Source organism: Typopeltis vanoorti, chromosome 12 (assembly GCF_054136105.1).
Source record: "Typopeltis vanoorti isolate ZY-2024b chromosome 12, IOZ_Tvanoo_1.0, whole genome shotgun sequence".
In the NCBI taxonomy this organism is placed as follows: domain Eukaryota; kingdom Metazoa; phylum Arthropoda; class Arachnida; order Uropygi; family Thelyphonidae; genus Typopeltis; species Typopeltis vanoorti.
In genome coordinates this window covers 89,426,890-89,439,032 of record NC_143560.1, presented here as the reverse complement: position 1 = coordinate 89,439,032, position 12,143 = coordinate 89,426,890, and the positions used below count along the sequence as shown (strand labels likewise).

The following is a 12,143-nucleotide window of genomic DNA, read 5'->3' as shown; positions in this document are numbered from 1 at the left end:
GATAGCCTCAAATGTGCTATTTTCACTGGCTTGCAGTTGAACTTCTACTTCTTTGGTTGCAGTTCATCAGCTATCATCAATAACGCTCCTCCCTGAATACACTATACCCTTCACATTCTACCCTGCTAACTATACAACCACTGGCAAAAAGTATCTGATCAATGTTATCATCACTACAATGACAGAAATACACACTATATTTCTTGGAAAGTTTAACATATAAACATTCCAGCATGCAAGAAATGAAATTATTCACTTTAAAATATAAAATGAAAATAAAATGTTTTGTATGATTCAAAGATTTAAAGGCTAATTTAGGGAAAATAAATTATCTGTGTTAGAAAAAAGTATTTGATCAAGCTGACAGTTGCGAAACAGTAAGCGATCAGTGAGGAAACAAATGCATATCATTTCCCAATATGAAAATCTACAACTGTCTATGCACACGTAAAGCATAAAGAAAACATTTATAAGGATTGCAAAATCTGAATTTTATCTGCAGTGTTAAAGGGTGGTTTAGGAGATTTGCAGAAAAAAATTTTGATCTCTCTGATCGTCCTCAATCTGGAAGACCTCTTACTCTAGATGACGATGCTCTTAAGACTCTCGTTGAATCAGATCCAAAACAAACCTAATTCATCATGGTCAACTGTCAAAGAACACTTACATAAGAGTGGCAAGGTTCTTAAAAAGGGTGTATGGGTACGCATGAACTGTCAGAAAACAATAAAGCACAGAGACGGGCGATTTACAATTCATTGTTGACCAGACTACCATATGACCCCTTTTTAGAAAGAGTTGTAACTGGTGACAAAAAATGGGTACTGCATAAGAATAATAAACGCAAAAAACAGTGGCTTTCTCCAAATCAAACTCCAATTCTAACACCTAAAAATGGACTTCATCCACAAAAGGTTCTGCTGTGCATTTGGTGGGATATTCATGGAATTATTCATTACGAACTCATGGAACAAGGTAAAACTATCACAGCAGCCATCTACTGTGAACAATTAGAGCAACTACATCAAACATTGTTAATCAAACGTCCTGCGTTTGTCAATCGAAAAGGGGTAATTTTGCAGCAAGATAATACAAAACCACATTCTGCAAGAATGACTCAAGAAAAAATTAGGCAGTTAGGATGGGAACTCCTACCACATCCTCTATATTCGCTGGATATTGCCCCCTAGTGACTACCACTTATTCAGGTCCTTAGAACACTGCATAAGAAATAAAACCTTCCGTTCACAAGATGATGTCCAAAGGAGTTTGATATCATTTTTTGCCTACAAAGAAAAACTTTTTTCAAAAAAGGAATTCTAAACTCAGTAGATCGTTGGAATAAGGTTATAAATAACGATGGTGATTATAGAATTGAATAATGTTAATTTGTTCTTTAATAAAATTTATATTAAAAATGTAGTTCAAAAAATTGATTACTTTCCAGTCCCCCCCACCCTTATACTTCGAGAAATTGCTAAATGAAACAAGCAGTGATAGCACAGTGGTAAAAAACACTCAACAGACATACAGTCAGGAATACATATCCATCCATACTTGAAGTCACCGAAGGTTTGAAATGTGGAAAGGCAGCAGGAGTAGATGATATTCGACCAGAAATGCTGAAATATGGTGGTATAAAAGTCTTACAGTGGCCGCACTGCATAGTTCAGAAGGCCTGGACAAAGGGACGAATTCCTGATGATTGGAGTAGAGCTCTAATAGTACCCATATATAAAAAGGGAAATAAAACTGAATGTGAGAATTACAGAGTATTTCCCTGCTGAGTGTTCCTGGCAAGATTTATGCCAGTATACTTGAGAAACGGTTGAGAAGAATTGTGGAAGAAAAGCTTGGTGAAAAACAAGCTGGATTCAGGCCAAATAGAGGCTGTCAGGATCAGATCTTCACTTTATGACAAATAGTTGAGAAAGCTTGGGAATATATCTGGAAAAGGCATATGACAAGGTGCCAAGAGAGAAGCTATTCAATACACTACAGTTATATGGTGTCAATGGGGCATTATATCAAGCAATACTTAGTCAGCAGTTAGAATTGAAGTACAGGAAGATGGTTTAATGTTAAATCTGGTGTCAGACAAGGATGTACATTATCCCCTCTGTTATTCATTATGTATATGGATCACATTATGAAGGAAAGTGGTATTAAACATGATATCAGAATTGGAGATGTTAATGTATGCACTTTGCTGCTTTATGTGGACGATGTTATACTACTAAATAAATCCACTACAAGTTTGCATGATTCCCTGACTAACTTGAATAACTGTTGTAATAGACATGGTATGAAGGTCAGCAATAAAAAGACAAAGACAATGAAAATAGGTAGAATCACTGAAAATGTCAACTGTGTTGTGAATGGAGAACCTGTGGAACAAGTAAAACATTTCAGCTACTTAGACATGATTTTTAGTGAAGATGGTAAATTAAATATGGAAATAGATAACAGAATCAACAAAGCTGGTATGGTAGGAAGTCAATTGAATAAATTCATATGAAATAAGTGAGAAATTAGTCAGAACACTAAAGTAGCTGTATACAAGACAGTGTTCAAACCAGTTTTAACTTATGGATCTGAGAGCTGGGTCAGAAGTAAAATACATCTTCATATCTGTGGTCTCCAGACCAAAGACTAGAGACTGCAGATATGAGAGTCTTGAGAAAGATTAGAGGTGTTAAGAGATAGCATCAATGGCAATATAATATTAAAAATAAGGATATTAGGAAAGAACTAGACATTGTCAGCATCCGGGAATGCATTAGCAGAGCTAATCTCAGGTGGTATGGTCACTTAAACAGAATGGGCAAGGAAAGATTAGCAAAGTAAGTGTTCTCTGCCAGGTTGCCAGGAAAATGACCCAGAGAAAGGCCAAGATATAGGTCGATTGATACGGTACAAAGTGCCTTAGATGATAGAAATATAAGATCTGATAATGTTGGAGTCTTGACAAGTAACAGACTGATTTGGAGGAAAATTGTAGATAGGAAGTTAGTAACAATGTAAATTTTTCATATAGTACTATCATATCCTGTACGCCCCTTGAGGGTACATGTCAGGAATTTGATGATGATGATATAATTTCATGTCGAGTATAATTTATTTTATAACCAAGTAAAAAAAAAAATTTCGGCAAATATATTTCAATCCAGAATATTTTAACAAAAAGGTAATACATCTTTTTTTCTACTTGCATTTGGAAAATATATGATTCCTACATTAATCTTCCTGGTTTGGCTTCAATAAGTAAATTCAATAAATGTCAAAACTCATCTGAGTAGTGGCCATTCTAAGGCATAGCATTAGAAGTCTGACATGAAGTCAACAGCATCTATATACAAATAGCCTAATCATGACAATACCTCATACAGAGAATGTTTGCTTACAATTGGATAAAGGAGTAAATAAGAATACTGTTTCTTGTTTTAGTGCAAGCCTCTAGGATTCTCTAACTAAATTAAACAACAGCTGTAATGAATTCTGTGAAATTCAATAATAAAAAGAGAAAAACTGAAAATAGGCAGGAACATAGAAAACTTCAAGGGAGAACCTATAGAACAAGTAAAACATTTCAGTTATTTAGGCACAATTTTCAGTAAAAATGGCAAATTAAATCTGGAAACAAACAACAGAATAAGTAAGGCTGGTAGGATGGGGAGCCAGTTGAAGAAACTTATATGGAATAAGAGAGAAATTAACCAAAATACTACACCAGCAGTATACAAGTGTTCAAACCAGTGTTAAGTTATGGATCTGAGATTTGGGTTAGAAATGAAGCACTTGATCAAAACATTTCAGATCACAGATATGAGAGTCATGAGAAAAATCAGGAGCTTGAACAAATTGCATCAATGGCAGAATTGTATTAAAAATAAGATATCAGGAAGAAAATCGACATTGTTAGTATTCAGTATGGTCACGTGAACAGAGGAAAACCAAGAACTAGAGGACTGATTCACGCAGAAGTGTCTTAGAAGACAAAATGTTAGATATGACAATATTGGAGTGTTGACAAGTAATAGATTAATCTGGAGGAAAATTGTTGACAGGAGGTTGATAATGACGTAAAGCTAATCACGTTGTGTTACCATAGTAATCTGAACACCCCTTGAGGGTAATATATATCAGGAAATTGATGATTATGAACATTTTTTGTCAAGTATAATTTACTTCATAATAATAAAAAATAAAAATAAAAAAAATAAAAAAATATATATATAACCCTTTATAACGATTTCTCTCATCATTAACAAAAATCAAACACATGCATTTTCTGATCATTTCTCTGAATTGTGCTACAGAGGCATTTGTTTTATAGTGGATGACAAATGTCATGGTCGCACGTGAGTGTGTGTAGGGGGAAATAGGTATAATGGCTTAGATTTGGTTCTGTTGAAAGTTTATTTTTCACTTGGTTAGAATATAATAAATTTAGTTTAATCCTTTATCCAAGTGAGAGCAAACAAAGTTTATGCCTGATAATATCTTCAGGACTGAATATGGTGTTGTACTAACTTACCTGGATAAGTAGTACGACACCAGGCAACTTGTTGCAAAGGTGGAGCAAGCCACCAACACTCCTATCCCAGTATCTCCCATTATGCAAAACACATCTCCTTGTGGATATGTATATAATGTTATGCATTAAGGGATTGGCCACTACCCAGACTAGTTTCAACCTTTATTGAGGTCTCTTCAGTGGGAGCCAGGCCCAAAGTTGGAGATACCAGGCAGAAGCAATAGCAAGGTCATCTTTACCTATAGGAGTTGCCAAAAGGTTTGCCACCTTTTTTTTATTAAATTACTCTGGATTTAGCAAAAGATGTTGAAAGTTTATTTATCACTTGGTTAGAATATAATAAATTTAGTTTAATCCTTTATCCAAGTGAGAGCAAACAAAATTTGCACCTGAAAATATCTTCAGGACTGAATATGGTGTTATACTAACTTCCTGGGTAAGTAGTACAACACCAGGCAACTCGTAGCAAAAGCGGAGCAAGATACCATCACTCCTATCCCAGTATCTCCCATAATGCAAAACACATCTCCTTGCAGATATGTATAATGTTATGCATTAAGGGATTGGCCACTACCCAGACTAGTTTCAACCTTTATTGAGGTAGCTTGCTCCACCTTTGTTACGAGTTGCCTGGTGTTGTACTACTTACCCAAGTAAATTAGTACAACACCATATTCAGTCCAGAAGATATTTTCAGGTGCAAACTTTGTTTGCTCTCACTTGGATAAAGGATTAAACTAAATTTATTATAGATTTGGTTCTGTTGCAATGATGCAGCCAAAACAAGTACAAGAATGGTTGCAGGGCTAATATGTATTCTGCAAATTAAATGTTTTTATCATTTGTAATGCTTGTAATATGCTTACACATGGGCTCACAACATACCATGCAGGCTTTCATTATTATTATCATCATCATCAACAGACCTCCATGGAGTCAAGAGACTCATTGTGGGAGGTCACACTCTAAGGTCCCACTCTCTGGGATACTAAGGCTAGTGATGTGAAGTCATTAGCTTCTATAGCAAAGGCACAGAGTTTGTGCCTGAAAATACTTCAGGCACAAACTCTGTTAGCTTACACTTGGATAAAGGATTAAACAGTATATAATTTCTTGGTATCGTTAATTTATAGTATAACCAAGTGGAAAAACTATCTCTAATCCAGAGTATTTTAATAGTAAGGTGATATCCTTTGACTACTAATATATGAAAATATGACACCTGCATTACTCAATCTTAGTATCACCTCTGGGTCTGGCTTCCACTGATGAGACCTCAATAAAGATCAAAACCGGTCTGGGTAGTGACCCTTTCCATAATGCATAGAATTATACATGTCTGGAAGAATACGTGCTTTACATTATGGGATACTAAGGCAAGTGGTGTGAAGTCATTAGCTTCTATAATAAATTTAGTTTAATCCTTTATCCAAGTGTAAGCAAACAAAGTTTGCACCTGAAGTATCTTCAGGACTTCTGGGTCTGGCTCCCACTGACGAGACCTCAATAAAGGTTGAAACCGGTCTGGGTAGTGGCCCTTCCCTTAATGCATTGTATTAATCATGTCCGTAAGGAGATGTGCTTTGCATTATGGGAGATACTGAGACAAGGAGTGATGAGAGCTTGATCCACTTTTACTATGAGTTGCCTCAGTCTTGAAGATACTTCAGGTGCAAACTTTGTTTGCTTACACTTGGATAAAGGATTAAACTAAATTTATTATAGTCTAACCAAGTGAAAAATAAACTTCCAACATCTTTCTCTAAATCCAAAGTAATTTAATAAGGTGGTGCACTTTTTGGCAACTTGTATAAGTAAATATGACCTCTCCGTTGCTTCTGCCTTAGTATCACCACTTCTGGGTCTGGCTCCCACTGACAAGACCTCAAAAAAGGTTGAAACCGGTTCGAGCCTGGCTCTGAGAGGCGCTGCTTGGGGGAAGGTTTTTGCCTATCTCTGAGTGGGGCCACTGCTGAGATTATGGCTCTGCTTGGTGATGGGGTGAGCCTGCCACTGGACAGAGCCAATACTGAAAAGTTGTTCTCAGTGACGGAGTGAGCCTGTCAGTGAGTGGAACAATGCTGAGTTGGGCGATCTTTCGGGATCGTCTTATTTTTAGAGCCTGCTTCACCTATACAAAGGTCTGGATAGTGGCCCTTCCCTTAATACATAGCATTATACATGCCCACAAGGAGATGTGCTTTGCATTATGGAAGCTACTGAGACAAGGAGTGATGAGAGCTTGGTCCACCTTTACTATGAGTTGCCTCAGTCCTGAAGATACTTCAGGTGCAAACTTTGTTTGCTTACACTTGGATAAAGGATTAAACTAAATTTATTATAGTCTAACTAAGTGGAAAATAAACTTCCAACTTCCATCACTAGCTTCTATATACGAGTTTTCCCAGTCCTGAAAATATTTCAGGCACAAACTTTGTTTGCTTACACTTGGATAAAGGATTGAACTAAGTATATACTTTCTTAGTATCTTTAATTTATAATATAACCAAATGGAGAAACTTCCAACATAACCTGTTGTGTTGTACTCACAATTTTAGCAAACTGTCAATTAAATTTCAATTCGCTATCACCACAACCCCTAAATCCTCTACCTCCTCCAAAATATCCGTACTAATTCTATACTCTGCATCCCATCTTTGCTTCCCAAATTTTAAACCCTTACACTTTGCTATATTAAACTGACATCCCCACACACACACTTAACCATTCAGACAGTATGTCCCATCTTGCAAAACTACATCTGCTCTAATTCTCATAACTCTCCTCAACGTTATATTATCTGCAAACAACTACATATCACCATTTAAGCTTTTCCCGTGTCATTTCCATACAAATTAAACAACAATAACCCTAAAATAGACCCCTGGGGAATGCTACTAGTGACTTTCTCTTCTGGGAACCTCCCATACACAACCTACTGATACCTATCAAACAGTCAATCTCCAATTAAATGCTCTAATCTAATATCCAACCCCCATCTGTTCCAAATTAATTACTAGTTAGATTGCAGATTGCAAAAAAAAAAAACATGATATTCCTTTAGCAAACCCATGCTGTCCATTAAAGAGAATTCTACTGTTGTCAACTTCAATCAGTTCTGGATCCTTGTCCTCATTAGCTCTGCAACACCTAGACCACAACTCCAGACAAGCAGATTGGCCTATAATTTGAAGCCTTAGTCTTAACCTCCTTTATGAAGTGGAACAATTTTGCCATCTTTCCATTCCTTTGTTGGGACCTGGGCTAATCTAAGACTCATGTTGAAAATGTATGTTAAAAAGGTATTAACTACCTGGAACATTCCCTCAAGACATGCAGTGATATATACCCATGAAGTCCCATGGCCTTATTAACATCAAGTTTACTCAATTCTTCATATCCCTCCTGCTCACTCACCAACCATGATTTCTCTCCCCTTCCCACTGCTCTCAAGTTTTGCATTACGTTACGATCACAAGGATAGAATACTCTAACAAACTGCTCATCTAATACCTGTACTATATCCTCCTCAATCATTCTCCCACTAGCCACATATTGAAACAACTCCCTAGGATTTCATTTAGCATCATTTGCTAACTGCTGCTCATATCGCACTTTTGCTACCCTTACTGAGTAAGTAAGTCACCTTGCTTGCTTGCTCTTTGTGCTCATGTAAATGATTATCCCCAATCATCTTGTGCCATCTCTACAATCCCTTTTTCTTCCAGAATGCATGCTTCAACTCTTCAGTAATCCATTTTACACCTACCTTATTTAATCTCCTGACCTTTGGAATACACTCCATCATTGCCTCTGCCAGATAATTGCTGAGTGGAGACCAACCAGCACGGATTCCTTCCCATTCAATTCCTCATTTTATGATATTGCTACAAGCTGCCTCCAAAAGTCCTGATATGGCTGGCCACCACCCAAGTGATCACTCCATGGTCACTTTCACCAACTGGAGGATGATGTGACACTCAATTTACAACAATATATTCTGATGAGATAATCAAACCAAAGACCCTCGATCCACGTATGGCCTCTGTTACATACTGCTCAAGGTTATCATCCCTTAAAAACTCAAGAAATTCATTCTCTTTGGTTTCTGATGCTGACTCTTCATTCCAGTCTATATTACCATAATTGAAACTGTCTATAATGATCACTCTTTTCTTATTAGCCAGACTATTATATTCAATAAAGTTTTAAGGTTGACAATGACTATCCCATAATGTAACACAAAATAAATTTTAGCCTTATTTAAAAAAAAAACAAATAAACTAATGTTTAATCTGTTAATCACGAAAGTAGCACGGCGCTTGTAAGATTTTGCAAGACTTGCAAAACGCAAACGAGAAATCCATACCAATTAGTTATTACATCGTTGCAAATTCTCTACGAAGGAGCTGAAAGCGTGAGAGATTACTGGGTTTACTCTTGTAAAACACAAAAATTAATGAAAAAAAAAACGCAGCTACGCAAATCAAAAACTTCGCCAGGTTATTACATACATTTATTGTGTGTAACCGATATGTTAACAATATAAACGATGGCAGTGTTAGTGTTTAATACCTTCCAAAAAAACAGAACAAATATTCAATCAACACTTAAAGATAATCCCAACAACTGCGTTAGCAATAATCCTATTTTCCTTATATGATATTCCAGTTGTAAAATGAGCTTACCAAGAATTAGAGCTTAGATATCCAATATCACTATTGTGGCGATTCAACCTACTATTTTCCCATGGCTTTTTGGGAACAGCCATATTCCTTATAATTCTAAAAATATTTGATCATATCATGTCACTCACGGTACAACATCAGCCACATACGACAGCCAGTAGAAGTAACCTATTTTTCTCACGAAATTGTATTTAAAGTGGGATATAAAAATTAAAATACATAAAGATGTTTCACCTACACCAAAAACTACTGTAATAAATACTATGATGTATTTTTAATATCACCTAAAGCAGTAGCATGAACGCAACATTTGAAAATAAAAATAAAGAGTGAAAAGGGGGAAATTTATAGAAATAAATCTAGAAAAATAAATCATTTAACGCCTTTTTCCAGAAAAGGGAAGAGGCAGAGCGTCTTCAGCTATAACCAGCTTTTGAAGACATATTGGCAGCCAGTCTTCCTTCAAGCCTTACACTGGCAGTGCTTTGGAGATATCAGTGAAACAAAGCCGTTGGATAAAAGGTGACTTCTACGATTTTTTTATTATTTATTATTATTATTTTTTTTTTTATTAGCGTAAAGCCTAACGCTATGTGTAGCTCAGTGGAAGTGACACTTGCGTCCTCTGCGCTTGGTCTCTCGAAATTAGACTTAGCTTCAAGTCCAGTCGTCGACTAGCCGACTGGAGGAACTTTTCTAAGCCTATTTTCGACCCATTCCCGAGTTAGTCGATCTCTGGCACCGGCAAGCGGGTTTTTCCTCCCGGAAACTCGGGTTTTTAGTCCTGCAAACTCAAGAAAATCGACCGTTGTACCCACATTATTTCAGACAATAACATATCTGGACGATTTTCAATGGAAGGTGAATTAGCCGATCTCATACGGTGGTAGCAGGGTTTTTCTCCTGGAAACTCGAGTTTTTCATCCCGCACACAGACAAATCGGCCTTTCAGAACACACGCAATTTACAGACATAGAATACCAGTTGTGGTGGTGGAGGTAGATGGCGTTGATTCGTAGTAGAGGTGCGATCTAGTGGTTGAGACAGTTGTAGGTGTCCTCCCGCGATGAGTCTTCAGACTCCTTGGAGGTGACAGGAATAATAATAATAATAATAACAATATCTTGTTAGGGTTAGATACCAAGAGATGGAAGCACTTGTTTGCCAGCCTCTTCATCGGTGGCTGCCTATAATTAATGACAGACATGGGCCAGCTATTTGTGATTGGCTACCGGTGGCGACTGAACTGCCCACTCAGTCTCCAAACGCTAAAATTAATCAGCTAACACGTTTTATTTATTCCCTTATAGGGAGTAGGCAAGGCCTTTATAAGGGAATAAATAAAACGTGTTAGCTGATTAAATTTTTTTAAATTTATTTTTGGTAGTAGTGGTTTATCCCTTTCAGTCATTTCCGACCCTAGGTGATGATTTTGTAGGCTTGCCCACAAAGTGTTCCTGGTGAGAATTTTTTTTTTGAACAGTAGTTCACCATTGCTTTCTCAACTCCTACCACCCCATTTTACCTGGGCTCGGGAACGGAGCCAGTTTGCCTGCTTCTGGGTGATGAAAAACTCCAGTTTCTGGATGAAAAAAAAAACCTACCACCGAATGAGACCAGCTAACTCACCTTTCGTCGAAAAAGATAAGGATTCCTCACGTCACTGACGGGAATCGATCCCAGGTCTCTCTTTGACCAAAGTGCTTCATCTATACTGACTAAACTACAGAGGCTCATTGTTACATTATATTTGTCAAGAAATATAAAATAAATCAGCTAACGCCTTTTATTCCATTATAGGGAGTAGGCAAGGCCTTTATACCTTATCTAGCTTTTTTTTGGAGACTGAGTGGGCAGTTAAATCTCCATCGGTAGCCAATCAGAGATAGATGGCCGATGTCTATCACTAATTAAAGCGCCTCCATAGAGCAATTGGAAGAACGACGGTAAGTTGCGCCATTCGATTGGAAAATGCCTAAGTTCGGTTCTCGTCATGACGGGAGGAATCTTTATATGGACTTTTTCAATAGAAGGTGAGTTAGCCGATCTCATACGGAGATATCAGGGTTTTTTCTCCCGGAAACTCGTTTTTCATCCCTAATACAGACAAATCGACCTTTCAGAAACACGCAATTTACAGACAAAAAATACTAGTCGTGGTGATGGGCGGCAGATGGCCTGATGTGAATGATTGGTAGTAGAGGATTGGTGGAGATGGAGAGTTATACAATAGGTGTCCTCCCGCGATGAGTCTTTGGGCTCCTTTTAGGTGTTATGAATAATAATAATAATAATAATTATTATTATTATTATTATAGCAGCCACCGATGAAGAGGCCGGCAAACAAGTGCTGCCATCTCTTACAAGCTATGCTACTGTCAGAAATAATGTGGATACTATGGTCGATTTTCTTGAGTTTATGGGATAAAAAAACCGAGTTTCCGGGAGGAAAAACCTGCTTGCCCATTCCAGAGATCAACTAACTCGGGAATCTGTCGAAGAAAGGCTTATAAAAAAAAAACTCCTCCAGTCGGCGACTAAACTGGAACTTAGCTCTGGCTTCGAACGACCAATCGCAGAGAACGCAAGCGCCACTTCCAGTGAGCTGGAAGTGGCGCTTGCGTCACTTCCAGCTCACTTCCAGCTTAAAATATGTGACTTGCGTCACATATTTTAAGCATTTACGTAAGCATATGAAATCAAAGTTTGTGTGAGAGGCATCTTTACGGCTAGTCTACATGTACATATAAAGGCTATTGACTTCACATGAGTTGTTTCAGTAACCCATAATGCAAAAACATTATAGGCTACTGTAATGGGAAGAATCACTATCATAACCATAATACAAAAACATTATGGGGAGGTCAGACTGGTTTTAACATTTATTGCGATCTCATCGGTGAGAACTAGACCCAGGA

At 37.3% G+C, this 12,143-nt stretch overlaps 1 protein-coding gene across 1 annotated transcript in view; it reads right to left on the bottom strand.

The window, feature by feature from the left end:
* Window positions 1-9,646, bottom strand: part of Pex13 (peroxisomal biogenesis factor 13) — a 52,827-nt gene extending 43,181 nt beyond the window's left edge. The window contains exon 1 of the mRNA XM_090401291.1: window positions 9,226-9,646. Within this exon, the coding sequence (XP_090257417.1) occupies window positions 9,226-9,308 (83 nt within the window). The 5' untranslated portion in view covers window positions 9,309-9,646. The remainder of the gene's footprint in view (window positions 1-9,225) is intronic.
* Window positions 9,647-12,143: the final 2,497 nt, after the last annotated feature.